Below are 15,774 nucleotides of genomic sequence, written 5' to 3' on the forward strand. Positions count from 1 at the left end.
ATTCAACCTCTATAATTAATCCAATTTTACTGAGTTGTTTTCAAAAACTTGAGTCTATAAGGAAGAGCACTATAGTACAATGGGCTAAGTCACTGCTCACTGGGCTGGTATCCCACATAAACATGTCAATTTGAGTCCCGGTTACTCTGCTTCCAATTCAGCTTCCCACTAATGTGCCTGGGCAGACAGCAGAAGATGGTCCAAGAACTTAGGTCCCTGCTACCTATGTGGGAGACCAGGATGGAGTTTCTGGCTTGTGGCTTCAGCCTGGCCCAGCAATGGCTGTTATGGTCATTTGAGAAATCAGCCAATTGATGGAAGATCTCTTTCTTTGTCTCTCCCTCTCTGATAATTTGCCTTTCAAATAAATGAATTATTAAAAAAAAAAAAAAAAAAACTTTAATCTTGTAGTCTCATCCTTGGCTACCACTGGCCTAACTTTTCAAACCTGCATCAAGCACGCTGGACCCCATAAGGAATTTTGTGCTGATGTAATACTCTTGCCTCTCGGGAATTTATATGAATTACTGTTTTGTCAGTGACAATCTTGTTCTGCTTTTTTTTATAGTCAACGTATATTTCAAATACCAGCTTGAATGTTTTTCTTCCAGGACAGGTTTTTTTTTTTTTTTTTTTTTTTTTTTTAAGATTTTATTTAGTCAGTTACAGAGAAAAGGAGAGAAAAAAGAGAGAATCTCTCATCTGCTGGTTCACTCCCCAGATGGCCATAATGGCTAGTGCTGGGCCAGGCTGAAGCCATGAACCAGGAGCTTCATCTGGATCTCGCACGTGGGTGGCAGGGACTCAAACACTTGGGCCATCTTCTGTTACTTTTCCCAGGCCACTGGCAGGGAGCTGGATCAGAAGTGGAATAGCCAGGCCACGAAGTGGTGCTCACATGGAAGCTGTCCCAGGTGGCAGCTTCACCCTCAAGGTCACAGCATTGGCCCCCCAGACTGTTTAACACTAGATTAGGTTTTCCTAATGTGGTACCTATAACATGCTTTAATGCTACTATTAGCACCCTTTACTATGTTAGCTTATCTATCTTCCTTTCTAGATAGCAGATCAAAAACATTATAGATATTATTTGCCACTGTAACCCTGGGACCTAACAGATACCAGACAGTAAACAATAAATTTTGATTGAATCAATAAATTAAATGAGAAGAGCTTCTCAAGCTCGATCTTTAGTAGCTCATCAATAATTTGAAAAAGGGGTCAGCACTGTGGCACAGTGGATTAAGCCACTGCCTGTAGCACTGTCATCCCACAGGGGTGCTGGTTCGATTCCCAGTTGTTCCACTTCTGATCCAGCTCCCTGTTAATGCAACTGGGAAAGAGGGGAAGATGGCCCAACTGCTTGGGCCCCAGGTGGGAAATCCGGAGGAGGCTCTTGGCTCCTGGCTTCGGTCTGGCCCAGCTCCAGTCACTGCAGTCATTTGGGGAGTGAACCAGCAGATCTCTGTCTGTTTTTCTCTATAACTCTGCTTTTCAAATAGAATAAATGAATCTTTAAAATAACTTTTTTGAAATAGTGTTTCTCATGAATATTTTGGAACTCTGGTAAATTTCTTATGGAGTACTGATTTGATTAATGGTTTTACACTGATTACAGTAAAATTCCAAAACCACATAATCATAACACACTACCATCTAAAGACCTGCCTATTTCATGTGACTGTCAACTATTAATTTTCAAGATTTCAAATCTCTTGCCATTTGCTCTCAGTTTTCCATTCTCTCTCATTTCTTATTATCCTTCACATAGTCATTCTGTTACAGGTATCCAGTTGTATCCAAGTTGGTCTTCTATTTTTAGCCTATACTTCAGGAGTTGTTTCCTCGACTGTACTCTATATACATGCCACACTGAAATGCTTTGCTTATGAAGTTACCTGGAAGGTGAGTTTCTCAAGAGGAAAGCCTGTCACTCACTTCTACACCCTGGCACAGTGAACCAAATGGAAATATGTTTACTATTTGTGGTGGTTATTTTATTCTTTTTTCTGTGTTATTGCTTAGCGAATCTGAATTCTTTAAGAGAAGAAAGACATGTTACAGCTCCTCTCTAAATCACATTCATTGAAGGACAAAAAGCCCAGGCTTCCATGCAACAGTTTTAATTAATCCAGTTTCTGAACTGGCTCAGTCTTTAATAATCAAGTATAAAATACTAATTTCTTAGCATGGACAAATGCAAACCATGTAAACTTACCAAAAAATTTCCAGAATTCTTACCTCTTGGTTTGTTTTCTGACCCGGCTTCATGTAGAAAATAAAAACTGTGTCGAAAGGACGACATGGCAAGAGATCCAGATATCCAATATCATCAAAAAATCCTGGTATTGTGGAATCAAGTGCAATAAGGTGAGGAGGTAGACGACTATTTGCAGGTTCCTACCACCAAAGGAAGAAAACAGCAATTATTATTTTTTCATTATTCTAACATTTTTGTTTGTGATTTAATAAAAATTAAGTAAAAAAAACTATAATGTGGAGCCGGCGCCGCGGCTCACTAGGCTAATCCTCCGCCTTGCGGCGCCGGCACACCGGGTTCTAGTCCCGGTTGGGGCGCCGGATTCTGTCCCGGTTGCCCCTCTTCCAGGCCAGCTCTCTGCTGTGGCCAGGGAGTGCAGTGGAGGATGGCCCAGGTGCTTGGGCCCTGCACCCCATGGGAGACCAGGAAAAGCACCTGGCTCCTGGCTCCTGCCATCGATCAGTGCGGTGCGCTGGCCGCGGCGCGCTGGCCGCGGCGGCCATTGGAGGGTGAACCAACGGCAAAGGAAGACCTTTCTGTCTCTCTCTCTCACTATCCACTCTGCCTGTCAAAAAAAAAAAAAAAAAAGTTAAAAAAAAGAAAAAAAAACTATAATGTGGCAGGGATGAACAGACCCATAATCCTCAAGGATTATGTTACATTTTGTATACTTCCTTTCAATTCTCTTCGTTAAAGACACCTGAGATTACACCGTGTATATAATTTGGGTCTTCCTTTTCCTATATCATGTTTTCTAGAACTTTTTTTTAAATGTATTTTTTCTCATTCATTCTGAGTAGAAATGCAAAATGGCAGCATGGCAGTTTCTTACAAAGTCAAGCACAGTCTTAGCACATAGTGCAGCAACTGCACACCGTGGTATTTATCTAAGTGATTTAAAATGCATGCCCACACAAAACACCACACATGGTTGCTAACAGCAGCTTTGCTCCCTATTGCAAAAACCTAGAAGAAACCAAGATGCCTTTCAATAGGTGAAAAGGTAAACAAAATGTGATACATCCATACGATGGAATGTTACTCAGCAATACAAAGAAATGCAAAAATGCACTATTAAGTCACTAGAAGAAACATATATCAACCTTAAATGCATATTGCTAAGTGAAAAAAACCCAGTGAGAGAAGACTATATACTGTATGATCTCAACTACATGACATTCTGAAAATGGCAAAACTACAGAGAAATGGTTCAAAGATGGGTGGTCACCAGAGGTTTGGGGGGGGGGGGTGCAAAGGAAGACTGCAAAGTGCATCTTTAGAAACAATGAAAGATTTAGAAATCTTTAAACATAGACATATGCCATTATAAATTTGTCAAAATCCGTAAGACTACAGAGTGGACCCTAAAGTAAATTACAGACTTCAGTTAATGATGCATCAATACAAGTTTGTCAGCTATAACAAATGTACATCAATGCAAGATGTTTATAACAGAAGAAAATGAAGAAGCAAGGGGGATAAAAGTTTTCTGTGTTTTCAACTATTCTGTAAACCTAAAACTTCTTGGGAAAAAAAAAACATTTTCTTCTTAAACTATGTATTTTTTTCCTCCTAATCCTTTATCTTCTTTGAGATCTTGATGTTGCCAAATAAGGTTTTACAAGGTATGGTATTTTTCAGGAAAGCATCTAACAGAGATGGCCAGGTTGATTCTTTTTCACACTGGAAAGGACTTTTGCCTGGTCTTCCAGTCTATTACACAATCTCCTTAACCAGGGCTGGAGCAGTACTACCATCAAAGACACTAACATTTGTGAAAACAAGAGTATTCACATTAAGTGAAGTAAGTAAAGACTACAAATAGCTTCATGTCAATTCAGATTTTGCAACTAAATGAATTTGCCACAAACATACAAAACTTCTGGTCTTCAGTTTTCACTCTGAAATCATGGATAAGCAATTGTGGACATGATTGTAGACAAGGAATATGTTGCAATATATCCTTTACCTGTTAAAAGGTGCCTGTTTAAAAAAGGGGGGGGGGGGCATGAAAGAGCTGCCATCAATTATAACCCACACTTCCAGAACAAAGTGTACTGGAGGAAGATTTTCAATATTTTTTTTTTTTTTAAGATTTATTTACTTATTTGAAAGTCAGAGTTACACAGAGAAGAGGCAGAGAGAGAGAGAGAGAGAGAGAGAGAGAGAGAGAGAGGGAGGGAGGTCGGTCGGTCTTCCATCCAATGGTTCACTCCCCAATTGGCCGCAACGGCTGGAGCTGGGCCGATCCAAAGCCAGGAGCCAGGAACTTCTTCTAGGTCTCCCACTTGAGTGTAGGGGCCCAAGCACCTGGGCCATCTTCTACTGCTTTCCCAGGCCATAGCAGAGAGCTGGGTCAGAAGAGGAGCAGCCAGGACTAGAACTGGTGCCCATATGGGATGCTGGCGTGTCAGGCCAGGGCGTTAACCCACAGCGCTGGCCCCAATATTCTTTTTCTAATAATCTGTAGATTTCATTTATATGTGTCACCAAAGTCCCACATTACAGAGGAAAATGTGGAGCTTCTGTCTTATCAAAGCAGTTCCCCTTGGGCCAGACTCCTGACTGCAGCTTCCTACAGATGCAGATCCTGGAAGGCAGTGGTGATGGCTCAGGTGACTGGGCTCCTGCCAACCACACGGGAGACCTAAACTGAGTTCCTGGCTCTTGGCTCCTGACCAGCCTGATCCCAGCCTTTGCAGGCATTTGGGGACTGAGTGAGTGGTTGAGAGCTACGTCTCTCTCTCTTTCTCTGCTTCTCAAAATAAGTAAATGGAAAATGAAACAAGAATCAGTCTCCTCAGACAGAATTCTGAATTGGGCAAACTGTCCTGGAGCTCATACTGTAACCTAAAGCAGCACAGAATTTCATTTACTTACATGCAAGATTTTAACTAGCTTTAAAGACATTTCCTTCTTCGTAAAAATGTTTTGGTCATTTTAACTTATGAACACATTTATTCATAAAAGTTCATAAAAATTACCTTCAATGCTTCTAAGGACAAAAACCCAAAGTGTGAGAGGAAAAGGCGGGCTGTTTGGAATTCCTGTGCAGGAGGTGGGGGCTTGCAATCCGTAACAGGGTCAGGAAAACTTCTCTTCTGCAATTCCTCCTCACTCTGTTGCTCGAGGTGTATTTCATAAGCAATCTGCTGGGCCATGCCACTCCTTAATTTTTCATGTTTCTCTTCTAACTGAAATAAACCAAATATTTCATTTTATGGAACTATTATAAAATAGGGCCAATCTTAAGATGAAAATAAAACTATAAGCTGTAAAGCAAATAAAGATCATTTTTTAAAAATTTATTTTATTTGAAGGGCAGAGTTACAGAGAGGCACAGGCAGAGAGAGAGAGAGAGAGAGAGAGAGGTGTCTTCCATCGCTGGTTCACATCCCAGATGGCTGCAACGGCTGGAGCTGCACCAATCCGAAGCAAGGAGCCAGGAGCTTCTTCCAGGTCTCCCACACGGGTACAAGGAGCCCAAGGACTTGAGATATCTTCCACTGCTTTCCCAGGCCATAGCAAAGAGCTATATCGGAACTGGAGCAGCTGGGACTCGAACCAGCGACCATATGGGATGCCAGCACTGCAAGTGGTGGCTTAAACACTATACCACAGTGCTGGCCCCGAAGATAATTTTCAGTGATCATTGTTTCAGTTCAATATAGAGCGTGTAATTAAGCAAATATGTTTCAAAGTCTAAACAAATACCAAAACAAAACAAAACCCAAAACACACTTCCTTATGGCCTCAACAAGCATTCCTTCATGTCCTTGCTGTGAAGAAGGCCATGCTGCCCTTCACGCGGGCAGGAAGGCAGCAGAGCTGCTGTCCCCATTCCTACGCACAGATCACAGATCCAGATCACTGTCTACTCCCCCCGCAGCACCCTTGCATGTTTTCAGGTCCTTATCCATATGGAATATTTGGCAGTACCTTTCAAGATTTCTCCCTAACCTTTCTCCACAAACAATCCTAGTTTAAAATCCTATCCCCTAGTGAGTGATGATCCTGGCTCACAGTTCTACAACTTCCTCAATCTTCATGACCCTTGCCATCCATGAGCACAACTCAAATCCTCAGATGTGGGCAACATCAAGGGCTATAATTCTGAAATTTCCTCTCCATTCATAAGCTTCCTTCTGTGGCTTCCCACACCTTCACTCTTTGAGCCTGTGCTTTATCATAATTGTGGGGCACTTAACCCACCCCCAGCGTTCCCAAGTCATTAGCACTGTTCTTGCTTCATCTGTTTCCCAACTAGTCTAACTCTCAAATCTAACATCTTAATACACTCTCCTCAAGCACACAAAATGGCTAAGCTGAATTATACCCTTCAGGGGCTGGCGCTGTGGCACAGTGGGTTAAAGCCTTGGCCTGAAGCGCCAGCATCCCATATGGGCACCAGTTCTAGTCCTGGTTTCTCCTCTTCTGATCCAGCTCTCTGTTGTGGCCTGCAGTAGAAGATGGCTCAAGTCCTTGGGGCCCTGCACCCACGTGGGAGACCTGGAAGAAGCTCCTGGCTCCTGATTGACACAGCTCCGGCTGTTGCGGCCATCTGGGGAGTGAGCCAGCAGATGGAAGACCTCTCTCTCTTTGTTTCTACCTCTCTCTGCAACTCTGTCTTTCAAATAAATAAATCTTTAAAAAAAAGTATACCCTTCAAATTCCCACTCCATTGAAATTCTTTATTTATGCTCCAAGATTCCAAGAAATTTTGAAGAAAGTCAGAAAATGGGTTATATAACTTCACAATAGATGATGCTACCTAACCTCAAATGGCCTACTGGCAATTTTCTTTTTAAAAAAACAGGAAAATATTTAATCCATTTCAAAAAACACATCAGGAAATGAAGGGGGCCACAGGAAAATCATCTATAATACAGAACAGTGTTTTTGGCTTCATGCTTATTCCCAGAATCACTAGCCTTAATGTCTGAAAGAAATTATCTCTCCTTCAGATACTCCAGGTTACTCAGAAATAAATTACATCTGTAAGATTTCTGCTCTGCTGAAATTGAAAGGGAGCTAGAAAGGAAGGAGAAAGGCCTATCAATCTACATCAATCAATGAAAGACAGCTCGGTGACAGCAGTCACCCCAGGCAGGCAGGTGCCTCTGATGCTCTGTGGCAGCCAGAACCCATGGATGCTGGGCTGCCCAGGAAACCTGCCATTCCATCTGAGTTTAGCCATAGCGTCAGTGCTCTTATTGCCCAGCTTTGACAGCTGGCAATTTTAAGAACCATCTTTGAGACTCCATTACACTGTCAAGAACCAAGATTACATTTCCCTCCTTTCCACTCTAAACACCTCCAAATGTTCACCCATTCCCTCCTTCTCCCCTGTCTTTTCTTTTCTTCTTAAAAAAGATTTATTTATTTGAAAGGCAGAGTTAGAGAGAGAGAGAAAAGGAAAGAAAGAGATCTTCCATCTGCTGCTTCAAGCCACAACGGCCAGGGCTGGACCAGGTTGAAGCCAAAAACCAGGAGCTTCATCTGGGTCTCCCACATGGGTGGCAGGAACCCAAGCACTTGGGCCACCTTCCACTGCTTTCCCAGGTACATTAGCAGGGCGCTGGATTGGAAGTGAAGCATTCAGGATGTGAATTGGTGCCCACATGGAATACCAGTGTTCCAGGTGGCAGCTTAAGCCACTTTGCCACAATGCTGGCCCCAGAAGCAACCCTTTTCTAGATACAGTCACCTAGGCCCTTGATGCTACTTGCCTCTATTACCTATCATTTTCTCTACCCCTTAGCAACCGCTCTGCATTGGTTTCCTTTCAGCCTGTAAGCATTTCATATTCCTCTCATCCTTGAATGTGAAAAAAATAAATAAATAAAAACTAGTCTTGCCTTTCTTTAACTAAGCTATTTCCCATTATCCATTTTGCTCCCTTCCCTTCACTGTTAGGTGTAATTTATTTTTCCTACCTTTTCTCATTAATCATTCACTCCCCAGCCACTTACTGCTTTACGCTCTCAAAGGTGAGTTTCCTGTCAGAAATCCAGGGGCCTTTGCTTGCTGCTTCTTCCTGATCTCTCCAGCACTTGATAGTGCAGCCCTTCATTCCTCCATTTCTGCCTTACATTCTCTCATGCCCTGGTCCTCTTCTGGCTCGAGTTCTTGAAATCCTTCCCCCTTGACCTAATAGACCAGCCACTTAAACTAAGTTAATCAAAAAACTGTTTCTCATCTTTCCAAACCTTATTCCTAATGTCCCTATTTCTATCAAGGACACCCATTACTTTTGTCACTGAAACTCAAAAGTCAAATTCTTGGGCTTTTTCCTTCCCTTGGATCTACCTTCATAATACTTCATACATCTTAAAGTCCACTATCAGTGACATCATCATTCCTTTCTCCTGCTTGGACTGTCATAATAGCCTGGATCCCTTCACTACCAGAGTCTGATCCTGTCAGTTTACTACGAATTACCAGGCAACAGCCTAGGCAATCAGTGACATCTCTCTTTAGGAGACATTCAGTTCCTTTCAATGAGTGTCTACTAATCTGTTTCATTACACGGTAACCTCTTAGATAACAGAGTGCCAAGTCATTTTATGAATCACCTCTTGTAACACTACAGGCAGTGATTTGATCACAGAAGTTGTTAAAATTTTCTTATATTCATCCCCCTTAACAGCAGCTAAAAATAATTTATCTTACTTCTTCAGTGACAATCTCATGCAAATCTGGAATGCTGAGATCTGCTTTCACAAAAGGAATCTTGTCCACCTCTTCAGGAAATGGTCGATGTTTCACAGTATACTTAAAACCAACATCATTTTTAGGAACGGGGCGAGGCTCAGGCACAAAAAGCTATTAAAATAAAACAAGAAACATTATATTGATTACATATGGTCCAATACCCATCTGTAGTAACATGTATTTCCCTGGCCTCTTAGATGCCTGTGTTTTCTTAGGATAACATGTCACAAAAATATCTAAGAATCAGGGAAAGGTGATTAGCCTGTGCATATGTGTGTTCTATTTTATTAAAAGTGTTCATCAACTCATTACAGATTTTATGACTGATAAATGAGTGTGGGCATCCACTGCTTCAGGCCTGAATCTCCCACATTCAGTGGTAGGTCACTGTATAATTTCACAGCTTTGAGACTCAAAGTTTCTTTCATTCTCAAGGAAGTACAAGTTCAGGTCAGTTGGGCAGCTCTACAAAGTGAGTTCAATTAGAACTTTACCATGGCTTAATTGAGAAAGCATGGGTGTCAAATCTGGGTATTCAGGGCTAAAAATTCCTGTCTTAATATGTATATGGTACAGTGTGAACTCTCAGTAAATGTGGTTTCTCTTTCTTTCTTTCGAGATTTATTTACTTATTTTGAAAGGCAGAGCAATAGAGACAGACACAGAGAGAGAAAGGGAAAAAGAAAGATTTTCCATTTACTGGTTCACTCCCCAAATGGCCATAATGGCTACAACTGGTTCAGACTGAAACCAGCAGCCAGGAATTCCAGGTAGGTCTCTAATGTGGGCACAGAGGTTCAAGCACTTGGGCCTTCTCCTGCTTTCTCAGGTGCAATAGCAGGGAGCTGGACTGAAAGAAGAGCAGACAGGATTTGCACAAGCGCTCCAACATGGAATGCCCACATTGCAGGCAGCACCTTAACCAACTGCAGCACAATGCCTGTCCCTTAATTTCTTTCTTGTTGTCCTTCTTTTAAGTCTTTAACTCTGTAAGGTAATTAGTGGCTTACAGAGCTTCTGGCAAAATGTGGTCTGCATAAAGCCAAGAAATATCGTGTGGTCCTCACTGGTCGATAAACACATCTCCACTAACAGAAGCATTAGTATGTTAAATGATTTTAGGCATATGCTCTAATTCTGTGAGTTTCTCTTAAGGGTTGGTGAAATTTAATTAAGCTATATTTTAAAATTAATTTTTATAAAGTTTACAATATTACAAGTGAAAGCAGCAATCAATAGTTACTCATTATTGAAGGGTTACTATGGGTGGAAAACAAAGAAAAAGAGTGGAAGGAAATCTACTAAAACATTAGGAGTAGCCAGCTCCCTCTGGAGAATGAGTACAGGTGTGAAATTTTCTTATTATCTGAATTTTCCATCTTCCTTCCAAGAGCAAGTATTATCCACATAATTACCAATGTCATACAGAAAATAAACTGTGGCTCCTCGAAAGATTTAAGTTATACGGCATATTAAAATTTTTTGCTGCATATTATCAACTACACAGGAATAAGTCATATTAAATAATTTGAAACCTTTGATACATCAAAGGTCTGGCCAAATTTTTTAATATATGGCATGTATCCTTTATTATTATGTTTAAAACTGGAGCCATTGTTCAGAATGGTAGTCCTTCTTCTCAAGTCAGGATGTCAGAGTCACTTGGAATGTTTTTCGAAAACACATCTGCTTTGAAGATGCCTTTAAAGAGTTAATTCATTAGATGTGGAATTTTAGATTCCTAAAATGATTTGGCTGTAAACTCATTGACAGAACCTGGCAAGGGATCAAAAATACTTTATCTGTGATTTTTGTTGAAATGTGACTTAACCTTCATATCACATTTCTCGCCGCACCCCTCCAACCCAGTCCTAGTCACTTCCCTGTAAGTTCTGATGGGTACCTTCTGATTTGCTTTTGCTCCTCTTGGTAAAAGGCAAAGCTGCTGTGCCCAAGCAAGTCTTCCAGACATTCCCCGGACCAGCACAGTGACAGAAGGGAAAAAATCATCTAAAAGAAAAGGCATAAAAGTTTTTGTTTTGGATAATAACCATTTAAAATGAGACTGTTCTCAATTGCAAACCTTCTCATAGCCAAAACCCTTGCACAGTGTCTTCCACACTGTGATCCTTAACTTGCCACCACTGTTCTTTCTGCCATACACATGTACCGTAAGTATTTTTATCTTTATTTATATCAACCCCTCTTGTTTGGAACAAATTTATTTTAAAAGATGAATGTCAATCTCTACTTTAAATGAAAAACCACAAATTTTGGTGTGCTAACAATTTACTTTGAAAACACACATTTAAAAACACATAATGTTCCCCAATTCACATTATCAATACCTCCCAGGGGTATGTGCAGCCATCTGGGGATGGCTATCTCCCAATGGTAGGAAGCACCGAAATTCAGGATAACTTTTATAGTGACCCCAATGCTTCTTTTTTTGCATTCTTTTGTCTCAGGTGTGAGAGTAAAACTTGTTCAAACTTCTCTCTCTCCTCCCTCTCATTTCTTCTGTTATTAATTATTATTATTAAACTATCAAAATAACCCTATAAATCTATAAAGTTCCAACTGCTTCTATTTTGGTAGACTTCCTATGCAATGAAATGATTGGAATTAGAGTAGAAGAGTCTTAAAGAAGTTGAAAAAGGCCGGGAAGCCCAAAGGAGACACTGAGATTTTGTAGACTCCTCAGCAGGTGGCTTGGAAGTAGCCGGCTGGAGGGATCATGAATGACAGGCATAGGCCAGAGAAGGCTAAGAAAGCCCTAAGTCTGGGGTAAAAAAGGAACCTGCAGGAAAGGGGAGACCAGCATTTCTGGAGTGGGGAAATGACAAAAAGCCTCAATCTATTTCATATTAAGGCTGCTGTACCTCACCACAGCATTAAAGAAATTTATAATATATTCATTTATCCTCAACCACAGGACAATGTCTTTCATTCCATGGATTTAGGAGTGTCTACTCAGACTCAACAGAATTTGCATGGGGCTCTTAAGACCCTGTTCACCATTGCAAAGGAAAGAAGGCAAGTCTTCAATCACTGAGCAAGTTCTAACACTGTAGGACAATAACTGAAAGGAACGGCACGAGGTTTAGAAAATCTGGGTTCCAGTCCTGGCCAGACCATATTCTTCTCAGGTTACCCTGGAAAAGTCACACACCCTCTCTGAGTCTCAATTTCTTCAAATGAAAATAAGGGAATTGTATATCAGGTGGTTTCCTGGTGCCTTAATGCCCAGATTCTAGAACCTTCCTTTTCCTTCACCTTTCCAGCAACATGGTCCTCTGTGAGAAGATGCTGTCTTAACACACTATCTGGTGCCAATTATCATCAGAAAATGTGCTTGGAGTAATTTGGGTTGCAGTGGTAATGACATACATTGAGATAATTTATAACTGGGGGAGGAAAGGAAGGAAAATAGTAAATGCTGTGTCAATAGAAAAATCACTGAAGGGTTTTCAGTAGGGCAGTTCTGTGTTTGAAAATGAACACTACAGTAGCAGCAAATACCATAGGGAAGGGTTAAACCTAACTTTGGAATTGGCAAGGCAGGAGAAAAATGAAGCAACTGCAATACCCCAGAACCTGTACTTGGAGGTACTGGGTGGACTACAAAGGAAAGGAGCTTCAGGAGTCACCGGAAAGCTGGAAACCTGGAAATTAATATGAGAGGGTAACAGGAGGAGCAGGCAAAAATGCCCTCAAATTTCTAGCCTGTACAAATAAAGAGAACAATGAGAGGTGGGGGGCAGGGGAAGGAGGGACAAGATCCAAAGGTCAAAAGGAAGAACAAAGGACAGGAGCTGGCTCTGTGGCCTCAGCCTGCAATGCTGGCATCCCATGTGGGTGCCGGTTTGAGTCCTGGCTGCTCCACTTCCGATCCAGCTCACTGCTATGACCTGGGAAAGCAGTGGAAGATGGCCCAAGTCCTTGGGCCCCTGCACCTGCATGGGAGACCTGGAAGAAGTTCTTGGCTCCTAGCTTCAGACTGGCTCAGCTCTGGCCATTGCAGCCATTTGGGGAATGAACCAGTGGATGGAAGATCCCTCTCTCTTTCTCTCTGCCTCTCTGTAACTATGCCTTTCAAATAAAATAAATGAACCTTTCTTTTAAAAAAAGAAAGACAATGATTTTTATACAAACACAAAATATACCACTAAAATAACTTTTTATGAAACTAAAAAGCCACTTTCTGATATTTCAAATATATGTAAAGATAAGGAGTACACTTAATATGTAATTTTATTTTCTGATTATTTTTCAAATGCTATTATCCCACGACTAGAAGTATTTTTGTCCAATTTACAATTACTTATAATTCAGAGTATTTCCTTCCCCGATCCTGGAAACAACTTGATAGCAATGTCGAACACACTGATTTAGCAGGAGAAGGCTCACGTTACTAAGACTTACTCTGCTCATTTCCAAGAGGTTGCTCCAGCATTGCCAGGATGACACTGTTATCCAAGACAAAGTACCGGAAACTATGCTTGTTTATGGTTGGCAGCCTGGAGTATTTAATCAGAGTGGTCTCATTCACCAGACTACAAGGAGAGGCAGGACCACTGGGTGAAGGAAAAGCGCCAAGCAACTGCATAATACTATAGAGAATGGAAAAGATAACAGTTAATTTCTAAAGCAGAACCTGAAGTTTACCTCATTCATCAGCGCATACTTCCACTCTTCTGCACTTTAACTGATCACGGCATGCTTCCTCTTCACAGGTCAGGTTTACTCCCTGTTGTGAATGGCACGGGGCTGTCCAGACTCTGCCCTTCAAGATGAAAAGCCTGTTCACCCAGATGAAGGGATAAGGTGGCCCCGGCTTTCGGCTGAGTCTCTGTCCGGGATCTGTCCTTGGCCAGTGAGAACCACCTCATCAAGAAAGATGCCAGCACAGATCCAACAAATGGTTGATGCGGGGGCATAAAGTCTCAGGGACCTCACTCGAGCTTAGGAGAGCTCTGAAGAGTCAAGCCAGCTCCAGAACACATTGTTGCGACTACACCACAGTTTAGTTCCTCACTGTCCCATCAGGACTAACACCAAAAGTACTTTCTGATAAACTTCTTGCGAGTAAATTTTTCTCAGAGTTAGCTAGCAAGTTTCTGAGTCTACTACCTAAGGAAGATAACTAACCACGTTTCTAAACCATGAAGCTCCTCATGAATATTCAAAAGGTTGCCAGTGTGCCTCAGATTTCAAGATTACGCTAGGTAAAGCATTCTAGACTTGGAAAAGCGCATGCAGATCCAGACTTCATTTTTCAAACAGGAAACTCAGGATGAGAAGAAAGAGGTGACTGGGTCAGCATGATGATGCACAGGGTAAAGTGGCCAACTTCAACACCAGCATCCCATATGGGCTGTAGTCCCTGTCCAGGTTGCTCTACTTCCAATCCAGCTCCCTGCTAAAGGCCTTGAAGGCAGAAGATGGCCCAACTGCTTGGGCCGCTGCCACTCATGTGGGAGATCTGGAAGAAGCTCCTGGCACCTGGCTTCAGCCTGGCTTAGCCCTGGCCATTGCAGCCATCTGGGGAATAAACCAACAGGTGGAAGATCTCTCCTCTGTAAATCTTTCAAATACATAAATAAATAAATAAATAAATCTTAAAAAAAAAAAAAAAAAAAAACAAAAAAAAACACCACTACTTGATTTAAAAGAAAAAGAAAAGAAAGGTGATTGCTGAGACCTGAGACCAGGGACTGCTGCCTTCTCACTGTGTAGCCATTATCCTCATTTTACAGATAAGGAACTTGAAGTACTAATAGCCAGATCGCACAGAATTGTATCAACTATAAAATATATATGAAATAAATGTTTCACCAAGTGAAACTCAACTGGTCAAACCTGAACATCAGAAACATTTATCTCATAAAGATTTCTGTACACAGACATGGCTTGAATGTGTCCCCCTAAAGTTCATGTACTAAAAACCCAATCCCTGATGCAGCAGTGTTAAGAGTAGGGCCCTTGGCCGGCGCCGTGGCTCACTAGGCTAATCTTCCGCCTGCGGCACCTGCACATCAGGTTCTAGTCCTGGTTGGGGCACCGGATTCTGTCCCGGTTGCTCCTCTTCCAGTCCAGCTCTCTGCTGTGGCCTGGGAGTACAGTGGAGGATGGCCCAAGTGCTTGGGCCCTGCACTCACATGGGAGACCAGGAGAAGCACCTGGCTCCTGGCTCCTGCCATCGGATCAGCGCGTTGCGCCGGCCACGGCGGCCATTGGAGGGTGAACCAACGGCAAAGGAAGACCTTTCTCTCTGTCTCTCTCTCTCTCACTGTCCACTCTGCCTGTGAAAAATAAATAAATAAATAAGAGTGGGGCCCTGGCCAGGACTGTGGCATAGTGGGTAAAGCTGCCCACTGCAGTGTTGGCATCCCGGTTCAAGTCCTGGTTGTTCCACTTCCAATCCACTATGGCCTGGGAAAGCAATAGAAAATGGCCCAAGTCCTTGGGTCCCTGCACCAGCATGGGAGACCTGGAAGAAGCTCCTGGCTTCAGATTGGCACAGCTCCGGCCGTTGCAGCCATTTGGGGAGTGAACCAGTGGATGAAAGACCTCTCTTTCTCTCTCTCTCTCTGCCTCAGCCTCTCTGTAACTCTGCCTTTCAAATGAAGTAAATACATCTTAAAAATAAAACAAAGCAAAAAAAAGAGCAAGGCCTTGGGGCTGGTGCTTTGCTGTAGCAGGTTAAACCTCTGCCTGTGATGCCAGCATCCCACATGAACACCGGTTCAAGACCTGGCTGCTCCACTTCCAATCCAGCTCTCTGCTAATGCACCTGG

At 42.2% G+C, this 15,774-nt stretch overlaps 1 protein-coding gene across 5 annotated transcripts in view; it reads right to left on the reverse strand.

Annotated features, from left to right (window-relative positions):
- The window catches only part of RALGAPB (Ral GTPase activating protein non-catalytic subunit beta), a 108,835-nt gene that overhangs the window by 18,647 nt on the left and 74,414 nt on the right, over positions 1–15,774 (reverse strand). For all 5 annotated transcript variants that reach the window (XM_070051846.1, XM_002710810.5, XM_008256002.4 and 2 more), the window contains 5 exons: positions 13,400–13,587; positions 10,878–10,984; positions 8,933–9,085; positions 5,245–5,454; positions 2,242–2,400 (listed from right to left, as the gene is read on the reverse strand). In XM_070051846.1, coding sequence (XP_069907947.1) covers positions 2,242–2,400; positions 5,245–5,454; positions 8,933–9,085; positions 10,878–10,984; positions 13,400–13,587 — 817 coding nt within the window. The remainder of the gene's footprint in view (positions 1–2,241; positions 2,401–5,244; positions 5,455–8,932; positions 9,086–10,877; positions 10,985–13,399; positions 13,588–15,774) is intronic.

This window comes from Oryctolagus cuniculus, chromosome 11 (genome assembly GCF_964237555.1).
Source record: "Oryctolagus cuniculus chromosome 11, mOryCun1.1, whole genome shotgun sequence".
NCBI lineage: Eukaryota > Metazoa > Chordata > Mammalia > Lagomorpha > Leporidae > Oryctolagus > Oryctolagus cuniculus.